Source organism: Gallinula chloropus (assembly GCF_964237585.1).
Source record: "Gallinula chloropus genome assembly, chromosome: Z".
NCBI classification, from domain to species: domain Eukaryota; kingdom Metazoa; phylum Chordata; class Aves; order Gruiformes; family Rallidae; genus Gallinula; species Gallinula chloropus.
Window position 1 is genome coordinate 34,097,064 of NC_140089.1, and position 20,395 is coordinate 34,117,458.

At 41.3% G+C, this 20,395-nt stretch overlaps 1 protein-coding gene across 1 annotated transcript; it reads left to right on the forward strand.

The window, feature by feature from the left end:
* Positions 1-262: 262 nt before the first annotated feature.
* Positions 263-19,721, forward strand: LURAP1L (leucine rich adaptor protein 1 like; the record flags this gene model as incomplete). The annotated part of the gene is made up of 2 exons (XM_084278152.1): positions 263-481; positions 18,821-19,721. The coding sequence occupies 2 exons, from the start codon at positions 263-265 to the stop codon at positions 19,193-19,195; spliced, it is 594 nt and encodes a 197-aa protein (XP_084134278.1). The 3' UTR covers positions 19,196-19,721.
* Positions 19,722-20,395: the final 674 nt, after the last annotated feature.

The window sequence follows — 20,395 nt, forward strand, 5'->3', positions numbered from 1 at the left end:
AAGGTTTTTTTTTCTCCGTTGTTCCCGCCCGCCCGCTTTTGTCTTTCCACTCGGTGGCAAAGGAGGGCCGGGTCCGGGGGGTGGGGGGGAAGGAGGGCAGCCGGTTCGCCCAGGAAATCCCCATGTCTGCGGCGGGTCACCTGCGCGGCCCGGCCGCTGGCCCCAGCGCCGCCGCGGATTACCGCGCCTCCGCGCCCCTGCAGCGGCCGGGCGGCCGCGGGTAGTGCCGGCACTGCCTCCGCGGGTTCCTCCAGGTCGAGCCATGGAGCCCGGCGCCCCGCCAGACCTCCGCGACGTCGAGCAAAAGCTGGGGCGCAAAGTGCCCGAGAGCCTGGCGCGGCCGTTGCGCGGGGAGGAGCTCCCGGAGCGCCCGGCCGCCGCGCTTGCCCGCGGGCCCGCCGCAGCCCCCGGCCCTTGCCGCCGCCGCGCCGCCGCACTGGCTAGGCTGGAGACGAAACTTCACCTCCTGAGGCAGGAGATGGTGAGTAGCCGGCCGGCGGCCGACGATCCCAGCGGCAGCGCCTGGGGCGTCTGGAGCCCTCTCGTACCGCCGCCTCCCTCCCGGTGCTCCGTGGGGAGCGCTCCTCGCAGCGTCGGCCGGGGACCTGGTCGGCTTTCCCCCCTCTCCCTCCGTCCCTCCCCGCCCTGCGGCCCGGCCTCGCCGCAGGAAGGCGGTGCTGCCCGCCCCGGGGTGCAGCCGCCGCTTCGCATCGTGCCGGTCCGGTCAAGCCGCGGCCGCTGCGGGCCGGTGCCGCCGGCAGGCTGCGACCTCCGCCGCCGCCGTCCAGGTGAGGAGGAGCCGAGCGGCGCGGAGGTCGCGTAACCCGCCGGCGCTTCTCCTCGCAGCGTGACAGCCCGGCCGTGACGCGCTGTTGGCTCGTGCTCCGCCGTCAGCGTGTTAAAAGTGCTGAGAGCTCGTGTGTCAACAAACAAAACAGCGCACTGCCTTCTCTCTCTGTGGCAAACGCGCGTTCCGCGTGGCACGTGTTCCCTGGTGATGGCTGACACCGAAAGAGACACCAGATACTTTCGGGCTGAAAAGTGTTCACTGACCCTCTATCTGGGCACCGGTCCTCAAAGACTTAGTTTCATAGAGAGACTGTGCAGAGGATGCACAATAGTTTGGCTGAGAGGGTTTTGATCAGTGGTCAGTGATGGGACTGTGCTGTATGCAGTTCAGAACTTGTAACTTGTTTGCATTCAGCACAGGTGCTTGTCCTGCTCTGTGTGTCATCATCTCAATACATTTATTTTTGATGATGCTGTAAAACTTCTTTTTTTTTTTTTTCTTTTTTTAAGGCAGACCAAACAACTGTGCTTTGCAATGAACACTCAGCAGATATGATTCTGATGATGCAGAGTACTTAAGATACACAAGCATAACTGGCTTCTATTTTTGTCAGAGTGTAATTGTTATGTGAGGTCCCAAAAGGCTCCTTTTGGTAACAGTTCTTCCCATAGCTCTTGACACTAAGCTTATTCAAAAACAGTATGGAATTTGTTCTTGTTGAGATGGGGATTTTGCTGGCAATGTGTTGAGATAACTTTATGCAACTGTCTTGGAACTCAGCTGTTTACAGCAAACAAAGAAATCTCATCCTGTGTAAACAAGCATAATGCCAAGCCATCAGTCCCTGTGCAACCTTACATGCATATAAGCAAAAGGTGGGTAGGTTTGTAAAGAATGAGCATGCTAGAGGGGGGAAAAAAAGTTCTGAGAGTTAATAGCCAAGATCATGACCTTAATCTTGAGAGGAAATTATAAATCACACTTGCTATTGTATGGCTTCATATGGCTAAAGAGATCCTCACAAATAGAACTGCCAGTGTATTTTTAGTGTAGCGATCCCTGAATTTTTTAATGCTAAGTTCTAAATTATCAGCATCTCTCATGTTTTTTTTTTTTTTTTTTTTTAATTTTAAGCTCACACAAGGGTTGTAGAGAGACCTGCAGGTAGCTTATAATGTAAAACTGTTAGGGATGTCAAGCTGCAAAGGAAACAAGTAAATTAGCCAGAGGTCTTGGCATGACTGTGTGGATATGTCACAACAGTTAGACCTATTAAGGCAGGGAGGGGAAATGAGTGACTTCATCACTTTTTCCTTGTGAGCTGGTCTCTTCACCTGCTTTGCACTTGACAGTTCCATGTCACGGTCTTCAATTTCCTGCTTTTTCCTCACTGGCCCCAGCATGAACGTGTTTTAGTCCCAACATCCTTGACCTCTTCTGTTCCTTATCACTTCAATGACTGATTGACTTTCACATCTGAACTCAGTGCTCGTGCTAAGTAAGGGGAGTTCTGTTACACACCTCCTCCTGTTTCACTTTAGTCAGTGCATGCCCATTAAACCACTAGTATAGTGACTATTTGTGAAAGGTAGTTACATCTTTTTCAAGCTCTTGGTGGTTCTGTAATCCAGAGCACAAAAGTGAATTATCTTCTTGGGGTTTTCTTCTACTATCTTTAGGGACTAAGGATTTTCCTCTATCCTTAAGTTTTATTCAGTTTCCTAATCTCTTGTTTTCCCCTCTGCAGTTTTCTTTGTGATGTTGTACAGATCTGATCAATTTAAGAGCCACATCAGTACACGATGGCAGCTTCAGCAGCCCACTCACTGAACTTTGGATGCACACCTTGTGCTTTTTTTGCTTGTTTGCTTCAGGCTTCAGACAGCTCTTTCAAAGCATTTACTGAATAAGGTTATTCAGACTCTTCTGGTCACATTAAAAAAAAAGGTTGACACTGGTTTCAGTGCTGACATCTTGTTCTTTGACGCTAAGCAGTGCTGTCTCATTATCTTCTTGTGTTCTTGCTTTTATTAATGAAGATATTTTGGATAGATATAGCTATTTTATAGTTTTTTATTTGGTTTAAACTTGGCATTAAACAAACTGCAATTACGCAGCTCAAACTCGGTCCTTTCCCAAAGCTATTTTTTTGTCACAGTGACCATGCCTGTGCTGGCCAATTTCAACTAAATCTGACAAACAACACTATTTTACAGATACTGCCTTGGTATGTTTTGACTTATCTTTGCATTTAAATCATGGTGATCCCAAAGCTCTTGACTGTGCTAACTATTTTACTGTTAACTACATTTTTTCATTGCTTTCCAGCTCCTAGCTACTATAGAATACCTCTGCATTCCCCCAACATCCTGTTGTGTGGTAAAGAACAAGGGTAGCATACCCTTGCTCGGGAGTAGACACCAAGCCTTAGCTCAGTGAGTATGTAATCCTTCCAGTGACCTGAGCAAATGCAAAGATACAGGAGTGGAAGCAGGTGGAAGTTCTTGCTCATTGAAAACTGGAGAGACACATTTTGTCTCCTCTCAATGTATGCTTTATTCATCCAAAGAAAGTGTCTTCTGATCTTCCACCCATCTTGTAAGTGAGAAGCCAGTGCTTACCTTGCTTCAGAACTAAGTAGCAGTATCTGTTGGACTGGGTACTTCTGAGTAAGAGATGGAGGAAGCTTTAAGAACTCTCTCTGAAGCTGCCATGTTGTTGGGCTGGAAGAGCATGAATGAAATGCTGGAAGCAAGTACCTCTCCTGTGTCATCTGCTGCAGGGGAATGCTAAGAGCAAAGCATATTATCATGTCAATATGTGACTTAGAAATGCTGGTTTTGACTGTGAGTTGAAGCACCTGACAGGTCAGCAGGGTAGGGGGGGGGTAAAATGTGTGTGTGTAAAATGTGCATCCGCTGACTAAAGGCCTTGAGGCTTGCATCATCCATCCTCAGGTCCTTTTGGTGCTGCCAGATTATCATTCTCCCCTTGAGCCTGATTTTGCAGGTAGTAACTGGAATCACACACAAAGCACCGTGCAGTATCTTTCTTAAAATATGGAACAGTTTGCCCAGGGAAGTGGTGGGTGCCCCCTCCCTGGAGGTGTTCAAGGCCAGGTTGGATGGGGCCTTGAGCAGCCTGGTGTAGTGAGAGATGTCTCTGCCCATGACAGGGGGGTTTGGAACTAGGTAATCTTTAAGGTCCCTTCCTGCCCTAACCATTCTATGATCTGTATGGCCAGGCCCCCTTTCTGTTCTTTAACTTCAGTTTTACCCACCAAGGCCGTGGTGGAGACAGTGTTGGATTCCAAAAACCTTTGAGGCCATCAGGTAACAGGAGAAGCAACATGTGATTGCCAGTTTGGGTCAAGATGCTGTGCTCTGGTCAGCTTAGGATGTGATGGATACCTCCTACTACTCAAAGTGCCCTTGTTGCAGTGTGTGATTTGTCACAATGTTAATATTAAGCCATTTCCTCCTATGGTGTTTTAGGTGGAATCTTCCATTGGTAGATGACAATAACTTTATAGCTGCAGTCCTCTTTCTGGTTTATTGTGGTCCTGAAATCATCATTCAATACACAGGCCTTCAGCAGCTGCACGCTGCATTGAATACTCCTTGAGGTCTGTTGTGCAGCCTGAAATGATACTACTTCTGAAGCCATACTTCTCCTTCACAAGTTCTGCCGTAACTCAGTGAGATTTTTCTCAACAGTTGAAGAGGAAACAGTGGGGGGGTTGTTTGGTTTTGGTTTTTAATTATATTCCAGAGTTTCCTGAAACAACTTTTTATTGCTTCTTTAAAAGTTGAAAAAATTAATCAGAGTTTAGTCTGCATTACTTGAAATAAATAAGAAATAACATGCTTTGCATAAAAATACTTCAGGCAGGAAAGGTAACCTCTTGCCTTGAAAATGAAGGGTAAATGACACTGCTGGGACATTTAGATGAGACTCCTTCCAGTGAACACTGCTGAGGATCAAAAATATTGTTAATGAGTCTGAAGGCCAGACAAGGTGTTCTGAGTGCAACAGGTTTTAGGGTGAAGGGATAAAGAAATTAACAATCCTATTGCCAAGAAGTTGAGAGTGTCAAGCTAAAGCTACTTCACATAGAGGCATACACCTATGCTTTCTCATTAGTTCTCTCCCTCTTTGCTCTCCTGGTTCTGTTTTAGTGTAACTATTTTTAACAGGCTAATTAACATGGAGCCATGACAAAATGAAACACAGTTAAAAGTACTTTTTATTGATTGGAATTAAGGCAAATATGATTGTTACGATGTCAATTTTCCCCTTACCTCAGATTCTTAGCCATCATAGGATGGTTTGGGTTGGAAAGGGACCTCAAAGATCACTTACTTCCATCCCTCCTGCCATACACAGGGACACCCTCCACTAGAGCAGGTTGCCCAAAGCCCCACCCAACCTGGCCTTGAACACTGCCAGGGAGGGGCAGCCACAGCTTCTCTGGGCAGCCTGTGCCAGGGCCTCACCAGGAAGATATTCTTCCTTACAGCTAATCTAAATCTACCTCTTTTAGTTTAGCCCGCTACCTCTTGTCCTATCACCAAAGTTCCTGATAAAGAGTCCCTCTCTATCTTTCCTATAGGCCCCCTCAGGTACTGAAAGGCTGTTGTAAGGTCTCTCCAGATCTTTAACTTCCTCAGACTAAACAGCCCAAACTCGGCCTGTCTTCATAGGAGTGGTACTCCAGCCCTCATGATTTTCAGGCCCTCCAACACCTCCATGACCACCTTCTGTTGTTGAACCCAGAGCTAGACACAGTACACCACCTGGGGTCTCAGGAGAGTGGAGTAGAGGGGAAAATGTCACCTCCCCTGACCTGCTGGTCACACTGGTTTTGATGCAGCCCAGGACATGGTTGGCTTTCTGGGCTGCGAGTGCGGATTGGTTGGAACTCTGTGATCCTTGGGGTCCCTTCCAACCTAGACTGTTCTGTGCTTCTGTGATTGATGGCTCACCTTGAGAGTTTTTCATCAGTCAACACCAAGTCCTTCTCAGGGCTGCTGTCAGTAAAGGTGCAGGTTGGAGGGCACATCTGCTGTAACTGTATTCTACCAGCTCCTAAGAGTTTTAACAACTTCAGATTTGCTTAGATTGCTTAGATCGACAGTTGAGGGGGGTGTGGTGGTGTTGTGTTGGCTTTATTAGTTTCTTTAAAGGACCTTTTTAAAAAAGTCAACAACTGTGACTTGCAGTATCTCTTTAACACATACTCTAGGTACTGGCTGCTAGATTTGCTGTTTTGGATGATAACATCAATTGACTTAATTGAAGCCAAGATCTGGTTCAGTGTGTCTAGTCAGCAGGGCAAAGCTGTGTTATCAGATGCTGGTTTTCTACTAGATTAATTGGAATTTTTGCTTAAAAACTTGATTGAAGATAAAATCTTAAATATAAAATTACTAGTGGCTAAGCCTCAAGCCTGTGTAGGAGGGTTTGATTAACCTTTGTTTCTTAGTGAACAGTTACTTAGTGAATCCCTAAAGTGAGACCCTTCTTAGAAGTAGAAGGCAGGCATTCAGAAATTAATTTATTTACCTAAGCCCTTCTGAAATTCACAGGAATAGCTGGTAATCTTGGATCTTGCTAATTTCTCTCCTTCCTACCCTCCTATTTGCATGACGTGATAAATGAATTTGTAATTTTTGCAGATGATGTGGATTGGGCAGCAATATGAGAATACTCAGGTTAAAATGGATTTACAGATTGATCCATGGAGAAAATTATCAAATCTGACAAGAAAAAATTGTCAACCTAATTATAGTTCCAGTACTTTGCCAAGTTTACCATCTTTTCAGACCATCTTTGTTGGGGCAAAGTTATTTAATAATAATACATAATATTTTTGTATATTTAAACATATTTTTTGACTGGCAAGTCTCAGCCAGTACCTGGCAAAAGGATCTGAGTTATAGAACATTTCCATGCTGGACTCAGCACTTACGGCCATTCTCATTCAGCTGCTGAGAGGTCTACATCTACATCACCAGTGCAGGTGACTGTGTTCAAACATTATTAGCTGCTGCTTGACCCAGGAGTCTGTGCAACATTGCTGATACCTTACCTAGCTACAACAGTGTGAAACTTGAGTACAGGTACTACTGTCTCATGTATGGATTGTCACAGCAGTGTTGGGGATACTTCACTTCACGCTTCCAGGTGAGACTATTGCCAGTCTTCATTTCAAAGATAATTTCATGAGGTTTCTTTCTTAATTACTTTCTTTCAAGGATAGAGGAAGCATTCTGGCTTTGAAGTTGCTTTTTAAAGTCTGATTGCTGACAATTTATAGTGAATAGATACAAAACCAAAACCTCTTCTGCAGAACATTCTGCAGTTTAAGAGATTTATAAACTTTCTGATTAAATCAGTGGAGCAGCATAACTTTTGTAAGTTAGCTTGGACTAGAAGGGACCTCAAAAGATACCTGATTCAGCATTTTATGGGACAGAGAGAGTGGGTGAGATTTTCAAGCACTGTATCCAGTTGCATCTTGAAAACATCCAGCAACGGGGATTCCCCCACATCCCTGTTGAGTTTGTTCAGTGACTGATTGTCCTCACTGTAAAAATTCTATTTCTTACATGAAGATGAACCCTCTCCTGGTACAGCTTGTACCTGTTGTCCCTTCTCTTCTTCACATGGCTCTTGTAAAGGGAGAGCCTCTGTCCTTTTTGTAGCTGCCCTTTATGTGCTGGAACACTGTGATGAGATCCCCCACAAGACTTCTGCAGGGAGAGAAGACCTAACTCCTTCAGTCTTTCCTGATAAGACGTTCTCTAGACCTTTGATCATCATTTGTTGTGGATACTTATGGTTAACAATAACTGAAAAGTACCTTTTGTGTATGAGCAGGAAAAAAATTGAAAAGCACAATACCAAATATATATATATTGAGCAGAGGTCGTGGTCAACAACCACATTTTCACTCGTCAGTACTTTTTTTTTTCCTAACACAAAATAGTAAAAAAAACCCACAGTACATTTTCAATCCTTTTTTTAAGGGTTTTGAGAACCTTTCTCTGTTCTCTGCCTCAAAACCTAGTAAACTTTCACATGGGACATGTATTTCCTACGTGTTTCATTTCTGTCCAGGCCCTAGAAGAGAGGCTGAGCACTGGAATCTGGATCAAATGAGGTTGAAGTTACAGAAGTAAAAAGACAGAGGGTCAGCACTTTTGTAACAGGCATGATAGGTTGGTCAAGGACTGGAGAAGAATTTGAGCACGAAATGGGTAAGTTTGACTGCTACTGAGTTTGAGAAAGAGGTTGAAATACTTTTTCTGAAATATATGCCTGCAATAAAAGCCAAGGAGGAGATTAATAATTAAAATAACGATGTTTCTTTAACGTGGAAGATAAAACATTCCTGCACATCTTGCACTGTATCTTGCAGTTAAGCATAATACTGAGGGGCTCTTCCTATGTCTGCTGAATGGCTACAAAACAGATCTAGCTGGGAAACCTTCTGTGCCTGCTCTTTGCATAGTAGTTCTGATAATGTAGTAGTAAGTCTTGCCCAGAGGGTAATTTGCTTTCTGAGCTTGATTTTCATCTGTACCATGATGCACAGAGCCACATGAGTGTAAAAACAGCCTTGGTATCTCTAGAGCCAAGTACACTCTTAAAAGAGTCTGTAGCAAGCTGTAGCTGTCCTGTGAGTAAAACCCAGAATGACAGAGACAATACTTTTTTCTGCATCAGTTGATCAGTTGCTCTGTAATCCACATGGTATTGCTCTTTGCTTTCATGCAGTAGATGCATGTCTGACTAGGATACTTAATTCAGTAGTTGTTGAATTCACAGCTATGTAGTGTCTTCTGTCAAACCATCACAAAGGGTCATGTGTGCAGCATGTTCAGACACTGTTCTCTAAAGTGGTCCGTACTGGTTACTCATTGCACTACTGTATGGCTCTGCTGGGTGCAGTGCTGTGCGAAGTGGAAGCACTTAGTGCCTGTAAAGCAATGCTAAGTTGCTATTTAACTATTAGGAGTTTCAGATTTCATAAACAATTGCTGGCTTAATATGTAATATTGTTCATGTTGTTAGATGCCATCTGCATTCATGACTGATACGCTTCCAGAAGGACTGTTATTTTACTACATTGCTGCTTTGGCCATTGAACCTACCTCTCTCTTGATACAGAGGGAAGCACATATCCAAGATCTCTAATGCAATGTATGTGTTGAGTGGTTCCAGGCTCCCATGTTTTTACCCCAAGGCAGAAACAAAAGTAGAACAGCTCTGTTACTTTGAGCTTTTCAGAGTATTTTTTTTCTGTCATCTTACAGAACTTCCACTGGTTTGAAGAAATGTTCCATTTTAAATAGTTGAACTGCTTTTTGTGACTCAGATATGTGCTTATGAGACATAGCAAACACTGGGAATGACTCTGTTAATACTCTGTGTTTGCTGAAAAGATTTTTTAATTTGCAAAGCTTCTGATTCTGGCCTTGAACCTTCAATAATTATAAATGACTAGGAAAAACAGCCCTGACACCAAGGAGGAAACTGTGAATCATTTCTACGTAAGCAGAAATAGGATCTGTATTGATTTGTCACCTCTTCAGAAAAAATATTGAAGTGAATATCTGGTGTCTTTCCTGGGATGAGACTAATACATAAATTTGGAAGAGTTCCAGCCCCACTGCAAGCCTGAATCTATTGGCTGCTCATATAGACTGTATTCTCTGTTGGGCAAAGTCAAATTTTTCTAAAGTGTGTTTAGAACAAAGGGCATAATGGTAAAACAGTGGCAGTGTAGTGGTTTTATATAGTTTGGTATGGAAGAATCCTTTCCTCAAGCAAGAAAGTTTTCTGGATAACAATTTGGATGGGTGAACACAAAATCACCACAGCTTTGGGAAGTAATTCAATGACTCATTGTGAACTCCAACTTGAGACTATTGTTCCAGTCTTCTCGAAACTACACAGTTACGGGAGGAGCGAACATGAAGCCAGAGCAGTAATTTTTAGAGTACTTTTCCTGATCTGTGACTGCAAATGCATTTTGGCTTCACGGGCCTCTGTAACCATTAATGGGCTATCCATGTGTTGCAGGAAAGTTGTGCCATACACTGAAATATTTTAATCTCGAGTAGTGGACTGTGGTTCCCAGTATATCATGTATGTTGGAGAAAACTGTCAGTCTTGCAACAGTAGAGGAAAAAGCGTTTTTACAAGAGAAGAGCTGTACTACTAGCATACCAAAGCAGCAGTAAATTTCTTCACCGCCAAACGCCCACATATGACATGAGCTAAGGTAGTGTGGGAGAGTCTGAGGTCTGCCACACATTATGATGCGCGTGACGTTTTTTGGTGGAAAGGAAGGGTTAAGTAAAATGGGAAAACTGGTACCCAGGTTTTGCCATGAACTTTGTAGTTCATGATTGATTATTGCTGCTGTCTTCTCATGAGATGTCCTTGGCTAGAAGTGTAGGATTTTTGTTTATTTAATTTTTAGTTTATTCATTCACTGTATTACCTGGATATCATGCCTTGTGACCTCCAGAGTGTATTACTGCAGTGTGTTCTGGAGGAGCCAAAGGGGCTCTTGGCATTTTGAGCCGAAAGGGCTCAAAAGCTGTAGCTGGTATAGCCTACCACACCCTTCCTGGCTAGTTGTGTTAGCCGAATTTGGCCTTTCAGGCTGCTTAAAAAAGTACTAGGCTCCTGTTTGCTTCTAGCTTTTTAACCTGTAGATCCCAGATGAAGGTTGGCTGCTAGCTGTTTGATACTTCCTTAGAGAGTGAAAAAAAGCTAAAGTATTTAACTATTAGAAGGCATATGGAAGTTTGGAGTATTTTTGGTTGAAAGGCTCAAAATTGGCAACTTTGCTTCGTCTTGTCTGATCTCAAATTTGCTAGTACAAAGCCTGTGTATGAACCATATTTCAGCAGGATGGTGATTACACCAATGGGGAAATTTTTAATTTTATGTGTCTGTCCAGTGCGATTGCAAAAGCAGACTTCAGTTTCAAGAAAGTTCAGATTTGTCTCCAGTAGTAATATTGTCGTGTCACAGTTCTGACGTAATGAAGCAAGTGGGGGGTTTTGGTCGATTTTTTCTTTTAAAAATAGCAAGGGGGTGAGGATCACTGTTGTCTCAGTAAAAGCAACAACCTTTCAAACTTCAGATATACCTGTAAACAAACCCCATGATTTTATTTTAGTTTATCTCTGTGCTTTTGAGCATACATACACGGTGCCAATATTTAATTAAACTTAAAGGAATGAGCAGGTTTGGAGTGCTCGTTAACGAAACCTAATTGAGAGGTGCACTGCAGCTTTAAGAGTGTGTTTTGGTCAAGGCAAGTGCAGATAAGGCAGAGGGTGCAATCTAATGCAAAGAAAAATGCCTAGATCCTCTGTTGAGCCCCAGTGCTGTTTCATGTCGGTGGGAGTCCTTTGTTGTGGCTGGTGTCCAGAGCACGTTACAATGATGCTGTGATCGTCAGTCTGCTGTAACACTTTCTGACACTCACAGCTGATTGTTACCGCTGCCTATTGACCTGAATGTTTGCATGGTATTATCTTGTCTGTCAACATATGTGGGGCCAATAGTATGGATTTTTCTGGATGTTTTCACCTCTATCGTAGTAGATATATTTCTAAGGTCAGATGCTGCTTTTATGGCAGCAGTACGGGATATTTGGAAGCATTCAGTCTAAACTTCCTGTAGTATTAGAAAATTTATACTCTTCTCAAACCTTTACATTTTCTTACTGCTCCCTTTCATTTCCATTCAGCTAAGCTTTAAAATAATCGGGAATATTCATTATTCCTTCTGATGCTGGATGTTTCTCTCCCTGAATCCTGTGGTGCTTCTGTATTTAAAGATGTGATTTAGCATTTATTTTATTTGGGCAGAACATAGTGAAATAAGAACTTAAACAACCTTCATTTTTTACCTGCTACTTGATCTCTAATGTATAGTGTGTTTCTTTCTGATAATCATCATCATATCTACTTCATGGATATATTTAAATTGTTTCTTCTTTTTCACAGTGAAATAAAAAGATGGCAAAAATAATGGAACAAGTAAAGAAAAAAAAAAGTCTCCTGAGCATTTTGTGTTACATTTAAGTGAACAAGGCTGCCCACAGATACTACACAGAAAAGGATTGTGCACATTTCAGGAAGATGGAGAAAGCCCTTTTTCATTATTACAGAGATAATGTAATCAAACAATTGTGCAACTTGATGGTGGCATTTTCCTGTCAAGTGTGAAGGGGATCAATTAGTATGTATAAAATTATCATATTAAAATAGAGTGTTGCAAGAGACATGTAAATCACCAACTGTAATTTCCTATACCGGATAACCATACTAGCATAGTATATCATTCATGTATTTGCGAGTGTCCTTGAAACCTGATCATTAAGTTATTTACACTCATTGCTTCCTGTACTAACTTCCTCCTTTATGAAGTTTCTCTTCCTCCTGATTATTCTGGTGGTGGCTTAGATATGAGCTGCCCACTTCCTTGCTTTAGCTCATAGGAATTTAACTCAGTTTACAGGAGGATCCTCTTCTGGCTGTTGTCGAATCACACTGTCTCTCCTTCTCCTTCCTAGTTGGATAACACTGCTCAAAAAGCCATGCTGTGTGGCTGCCAAATCTTACAGAAGGACCTGATATTTATTGTTAAGCATTTGGTGCAGGATTGAACTTGAACTGCAGCAGGTTGAAACAAGATTGTGACTAGGCTAGAGCTTCTTTTTAAACTAGCAAGGTCAAGGGCACAGCTGAGTAACTGCGCAGTGACTGCAATGAATGCTGCCTAAAAACCTGCCTCTATTCTTTATGAGTATGAATAAATGGAAGACATGAGAGAGGGTTGATTGGGTTAGGTTGATCTTTTTTAATGCCAGAATTAATCCAAGCTAGTTGACTTCGTGGTGGAGTGGACGTGGATCTTTCCCACGAGCAGTTAGAGTTCCACCCGTATGTAGGTGATCCCTTCCAGCTAAGGATAGTAAACCTGTGTTCTTGAGCTCTGTCGCATAAAAGCTCCCTGGCTTTTTGACAGGCGATGTTGAAGTTTGTGTTCAAATTCAGAAGTCGGGCTAGCCATTCTGCTTTTTCATCTCCATCCTGAAATACCATTGCCCAGAGTGGCTTAATTATATGAAGAAACCAACGCAAACATCCTGGATCATTGGGACAGTTTTGAAGTAGGCGAGAGGTTTAAAGTCATGCACATGCATATGTGCTAATTAAAGTAGGATGGAGCTCATGCACAGCCTATTAATCATCCTCTGTGTTTAAGGAGCAGACATTTGTTCCTTATCTGTCATTTGCGGTTTTATTTTAGACATGTTAAATGGAAAAAAAAAATATTTTACTTAGTGGTGTTGAGAAGCTATTGTAATACAATTCTGAGCTTGCCAACCTTCAAGTGGCATACTTTGTGTTTTATGGTGGTTGCTTAATAAAGAAAGCGTGTGCGTGTGACCACACTCATCCCAGTTGTAAACATGTTAGCTCAGTCACTCCAATTAAATAATGCTTGCATTCATATATTCTGAATTTCGGACCTTGAATAGGTTGCTTATGGTTGTTTTAGCTTGTTATGTGCGTTCTCTCACAAAATTGGTTGATGAGGTTATGAGTTTTATAGCCTTTTATATCTGCTTGGTAAATTTATATATTAGCAAGACTCAAATAATTTGACAGTGCCAAGCAGTGTTTATTTTAGTCTTCACACTCTCACCTTTCTCCTTGGAAATGAATTTTCTTAGTTACTTCAAAAATCATTGCTCAGTGTTTTTAATAGCAGAAGTAATACCAGGAGAAAGTGGAATAAGGTTAGATTTTTTGAAGAGACTTCTCAGAATTCAGAACAAATTATTATTTGGACATTGATTGTTAGGTTTATTTATTTTTTTGTTACATCTCAAATGAATTAGTGAAATCTGTTATTCCATGGCAAACTGGGGTAATCTGCCTTTAAAAAAGAAAGGGGAGGTCGACAGAGCTGGGTAACTGTAAAGCTGTTTACCTAGAATGATTCATGAAATGAAAGAATTGAATGAGAAACTGGAAAGCTGTCTTGGACACACTGTAGAAGAAGGGAAACAGCAGGGGCATTAATACTCCTAAACCATGCTGGTCATACACATCTGCTTGGCATGGACAGATTCTACTGTCTGAAATTACGTCTGTAAAGTGGGTGATAGAGATGGGTGTGGGAGTGTCTGGCAACAGGTGGAATTGGCTCTAGTGCCCGTTTCGTCTCACCTCTTCTTTAAGACTGCTCACACACTGAACTTCTGCATGTGTTTCAGGGCGGTACCATATTTTGCTACCATTTGCATCAGAATTGTATTTATTGTGGAATATCTGTCCAAAATTATACTCTTTTAGATTCCATAGTGGCCAACCCTAAATGAGTGTTTGAGTCCTGCTTGAGCTGCTGCGCAGAGCCAAGCTGCTGAAAAGAGGACTTAGCACCACTAACCTGTAAGCTTAAGATTTTGTGTCTCAGGTGACTTACTTCACTGTGCTCTGTATAAATGATTTGTCTCAAAGGAAATAGCTTGTTGTTCAGGCTTGGTCATTTCCCTTCCTTAAACTAGTGGTCTCTTTACAGCACACAACATAAAGGTGTTGAGCAAAAAATGAAACTAATATCTTCTAGATAAACTTAGAGTATCTTTTCCTCAGAGCACATTTTATGGTTACCATTAATATACTCCTGCATACTTCCTGTATTTAAAAGAAGCAGCAGCAGCATACAACCACAGGAATATAAAAGAAAGTAATTTTCAGAAAGGAACTAGAGTTGCAGATTAAAGAACATACTGAACAGAATTTTTAGCTTTTGTCTCTTTTTGAGGGGAAGGGGAGCCAGCTGGAAGTGATGCCTGCACAAAATGCAGCAGGAAAACACGAGACCATTCTGCCCATAGTGTTAATGGAAGTGCAACTTTGATCCAAAGGCAAAGTGACCAGGCTAGGGACAGCTAATGCACTATTTTGGGCGACTGCCAGTAAACAATAATTGTCTTTGTTAACAGCCCAGGTCATTAAGAGTTTTGTTTTAAAACCAATAACCTAGTCAATTCATTATTTTAAAATATGCTGTAGATAAAAAATAACATGAACGTTTGCATATATCTGTGTATATGTATATATACACACATGTCCATATGTTTTTATATATATATATCTATATATAAATTCTCCTGAATAAATTGTGACAGTGTTGCACACCTTGCTTTTGAAGACCATAAGCCAGGCTAGTTGTGTAAGGAAGAAATATCTTGTTAGAACAGGCAGTCTGAGAGGGAGGAAGGCACCTCTGTCGTCAGCCTGTGTTACTTGAAATACTCTCACTGTCACTTTAACTTCATTTTCTCTTGCCACGACTAGCTGTTTAAAATTAAAAATGTATGATTCTTCCTGGGGATCTGCACTATTGTGATGATAAGAAGTAAGCAAAAAGATACAAAAGCTGGCTGGTAAGCAGAATTTCTTTTTTGCTTTCTAGTCACAATTCATTTCCTCTGTACACCAAAGGTTTGTGCCGAGGATTGCTAAATATTCACACACACCTCTGTGGTGGTGGTGTGCCCACACTTTAACTCAAGGAGCAGGTGTAGGAGCTGTTCTGAAATGCCAGGGGTTGTCTGTGGTACACTTCATTTTAGATTGTGCACCTGTTACTGTGCATAACAAATGGCACTGTCAAGCATGACAGCATTTTACTGTGTTTAGTCCCCTTAGTTGAGCCATCTTGGAACAAACCTGCTGAGTCCAGCACTTACATGGGCTGTGGCTACATAAGTGAGTGTGAACTAATGTGGTTGTGTCTGGGCTAACGCAGGTAAGAGGCGAGGAATGCGGCAACATTTTTGTGTTATCAAGCAGACGATGAATTAACCCATATTAAAGAAAGATGACACTGACTTTTACTGTTTGCTTTAGGAAAAGAACAGTCTTGATACAGGAGACTTGAGATGACATGGTAGCTTCTAGGGGAAGGACTCAAGTATGTAGGAATGCAAAGAATTACTCCCAGTAAGGCTGTTCCACAGAAATGCTGAAGCTGTGGGTGTATTTACAGCAAAAAATGATTTCCTGTGAACTGAATCTGAAATATATGAGATGTCTATTTTATCTAAAAGGGACTCTTTCATTAGAGGCGTATTGGTGCTAGCTCTGTTAAACATTTCCTTAATCAGCCTTTTGGGAAATTTGCTGTCTCCAAGCTTGCTTATATTCAGCAAGTTGCTGAAGTCTGTAGTTGTATTTGAGAAGTCGGGTAATTTGCAGCTTTCATGACAGCCTAGTTGCTGAGCAAATGGTTTATAGTGATTTATGGGTAGGAGTAGAGGAACTGGCTTGAGCAGGAGGGCTACAAAATGGTCCATCTGTTTTCAGAGCCTCACATCTGAAACAATGATGGATGGGCAATATTGTTAAAACTGCGAATTGGAAAGCTATTTTGCACAGTACCAGTTTTACCATGTTAAATCCTGTGATACTGGATTAAGGATAATTCATAAGTCATTCTGGAAACTGGTGAAGGAGACTGGGAATGCATATGGGAGTTGCACAGACAGTATGTTACTAGCAAAGCTCAAAATGTATTTGTGTTGGGTTGACCCTGGCCAGTAACTAAGCACCCACCAGCTGCTCACTTACTTACCTGTCCTCCTCCAGTGGCATGGGGGAAAGAATTAGAGGTACAAAAGTCAGAAAAACTCATGGGTTCTAATTTAAGGCAGTTTAATAAGTGAAGGAAAGGATGGGGAGGGTGTTAAAGTCATGCACAGTCAGTCACTCACTGTGTCCCACTAGTAGATCAATGCCCATCCAGTCCCCAAGCAAGAACTGCATTGGAAAGACCAAGCCCACAGGTTTTACTGCTGTAATATATGCTGCCCATATAGGGCAGGAAATACCCCTTTGGTCAGTTCTGGTCAACTGCCACGGCTCTGTCTTCTCCAAACATCTTTACCAGACACAGTCTCTGCTGCAGGCCTGGAGTGAGAACTAAAGACCCTTGATGCTGTGCAATCACAGTTGGGTGACAGCTGAAACACTGGTATGCTATCAACACTAGTTTAGTTACAGATGCAGAAGACAGCACCATACTGGCTGCTGTGAAGCATCCCAGCCAGAGCCAGTACAGTCTTCCTCAATATCAGCAGAATAAAAATACATTAAAATAACTTCTTTAACAACTATAACATGTCAGTGTAATTTAGTGTATTGAGAAAATGGCCTTTAAGGATGGAAAGAACCATGTACAGTTTGTGTTCTTGGCAAAACAAGATACAGTCTTCACTTCCCAGGAATACTGATTCCATTCCAGTCCATCGTGGATGAACATCACAGATGCTAAATTTCTGTACAGTTGTAGGCTTGGAGAATAGTATAAAATGTCCATTGTCTGGTATAACAGATCTCACTTGTTCTCTTTCTTCTTTCTCAATTTAGAGAGGACATTCAAATTTTGGATATACTGTATTCTCTTTTTTTAATTATCTGAAAGTTAAGAAGTTAGTGCCCTGTGGAAGAAGGACATGTGATATACATGTATATATCAGGCATTATGGCACACATTTTTTATTGAGAAGTGCACTCAAATTATATGCAAGGGGAATTATATTTCCAAGTGCATATATTAAAGAAGCAACATATCTCCATGTAGTATTCTTGATTAGTACAATTAAAGCATGTAGGAACATGTGATAAAATATGACACAAATTACATGCTAGTCATGGTAGCCCTATAAGTTCATATGAAATGGCTGGAACCTTTTTTACCAGTGCCCTGTCTTGGCACTATGGCAAAAGTGTATCTAGGTGGAGGTCTTACTCTGGAAGTGATGAGACTGGAACTATGTCTGTTGTGATGTCAAATATTCATTAGTGCTGAGGTTGAAAAGGGCTGGAGAGTTGAATAGATCACAAACAAGCATCATCTTCTCATGGTATGAATGGAAGTAGCTTCTGGCTCTCCACGTTTGATTCTGTGGTCAAACTCAGAATCTTCAGTCTGTCAGGCTACTTTCATGTGGTGAATAGGTGATGCAGATTTTTATTTTGCCAACACTTAACAGTGTTTAGATGAAAAGAAAGAAGCAACAAACAAACCCCTTACGTCTCACCTTTATGAGTCATCTCATTGTGGAAGTTTGAGTAAAACAGTGGCCTATAAAGTTTGTCCATGAAGGAAAGCATGAAGTCAGTTAACTTAAATATATCTGTGAAATGCAGGACTGCAATATTCCGCTATGCATCAGCTGCCACAACTAAGGTGGAAGCTCTGACATTGTGCTTCATGGGAATTTTTTATTTAGTTATTTTGGCCAATTGTTGCTCATCTATAATAAGTAGTTGACAACTCATCACCTTTATGTAATGCAGGTTTAAATAATTTGAAATGTACATTTCCAGTAAGTTCAGTATTTCATCTCTCAGACGTTTATACAGCAGCCTGCAACATAAACTCAGGTGTAACGTGAATAAAAGTTAAAATCCCACAAGCTTTTTTTCCTAAGTGATTCACTTCTGAAAATTTTAGGTTACCCAAGTAACCATAAGGACAATTTAGGGTGCATGGTTAGCTGCCTGAATCTGCTAAGAAGCCTAGAGTAATTGTAAAGGGAAACGAGTTTCTGTCTTGCTTCTCTGAATAATGAAAATCTATCTCCAAAAGCTGTCATAGCAGCTGGGCTTCTGATCTAAATAGTGTTGTACAAGTGCATGTACAAGTCTTGTCGCTGGCTAGCATTCTTATGGATGGACCGCTTATGCAGCTTGATGAGGCTCCCACTTGAACTTTATTGAAAGTATTAGTACAGCAATACTTTAACTATTTTTTTAAAGCCTAATTCTTTAAATAGATTTATCCTACATGTAAATGGAGGAATGTTTTTGTGTGGGTTTTTATTTTTTTTAAACTCATTCATTACCTCCTGCTTGCTATTTAGAGTTTAATTTTGAAGAAAATAAGTAAATTTTTTTAATTGCTTTTGCCTTACAGGTCAATCTCCGAGCTACAGATGTGAAGCTGATGCGCCAGCTACTCATCATCAATGAAAGTATTGAATCAATCAAGTGGATGATTGAAGAGAAGGCTATTGCCAGCAGAGGTAGCAGTTTGAGTGGCAGCCTGTGCAGCTTGCTGGAAAGTCAGGAGACATCCCTCCATGGTAGCTGTAACAGTTTACAAGACTGCAGTGATGGACTGGATGGAATATCAGTGGGGAGTTATTTGGATACCTTAGTGGATGATGTCCCTGGCCACCAAACACCTTCAGATATGGACCAGTTCAGTGATTCTTCTATTATGGAGGATTCACAACCTCTGCATAAGCATCCCAAAATTGATTCTGATGAGTACTACTGTTTTGGTTAGTAAAAACAAGTTCCAGTGGGACACAAATGCACTTGTACTTATCCTTTTTCTTTGCTGCTATTTCATTTAATCTGCAACACCCCTATATTTCTCTTGGAAGGAAAGCATAATATGTTACTTTGATTCCATTCCATAGCTTTCTGTTGCTTTTAATACATTTTCTCCTTTGTGGGTTGGGCTTTTCTCCTCCTCACTTTTTCTTAATTTATTGTCGCAATTTTTCCTTTTTTGTTTTAATTTTTTACAATGATGTATTTACAGGTCTTTAAAAGTGGTGAAGGAAAAGCTTTAGCTTTAAAATGAGACATCAGGGAATATTTTGTATTTGTTGGCAATAAAATATCTTCTGATACATATACATTGTGGTAAATTTTCTTGACTACCAGGTTTGGCCTTTCCAAAGACACTTTTCTTATTGAGCCTTAAATCTAAATCATGAAAATACCTCTACAAAATTATTTTCCTTTTGTAAGCGATGGTATTTTATTATGTTAAGCTGTCTTCACTTGGAGTATAAAGTATACTAAACTTTTCTGTGTGGGTTTTCTTTCTTCTTGAATGTTCTTATCCTTCTTGTCTGATTATAGTTTTAAATTCTGGACTTGACAGGTCTTGCAGTGATGCATTGCAATACTGGAAGCTCTGCATAAGTGTGTATTCCAGTTTGGTACTTCATACCTTTGATTTTCATTGAAGTTGCTGTTTTATAAGCACAGTCTAGATCTATACAAAAAAATCCCACATTTAAAATATCCAAAATTCTTCAGCAGAGTTATTTTAAACTAATTTAAAGTCTCAATTTTGAGGGATGTACAGGGCACTGGTGAAACATTTTACAGGAGGCAACATGCTAGCTAGAAGGCATGTCCTGTTTTGCTTTTGTATGCCCACCCTCATGCTTAACAAGTTTGCTTCGTGTTTACCAAATATTATTACTAAAGTGTTGCTCTGCTTTTTGTTTCCTGTTTTACAAATAAGAGTTAGCTTTAATCTTTTCGTGCCTACTAGTGCACTTGTGAGCAATGGCTAGTCATTTATACTGGAAGGATCTAAGGTGAAATATAGGAACAGACTGCTGGGTGGAAAGACTGGCTTTGAGACTTGCCTGGCCCATGTTGTTGTATAGATTAGGAGGCAGATTCTTCTATTTGCTTCTGAATTGTAAAGAAACAAGTTTTCATCCTTCTACAGTAAAGAAAA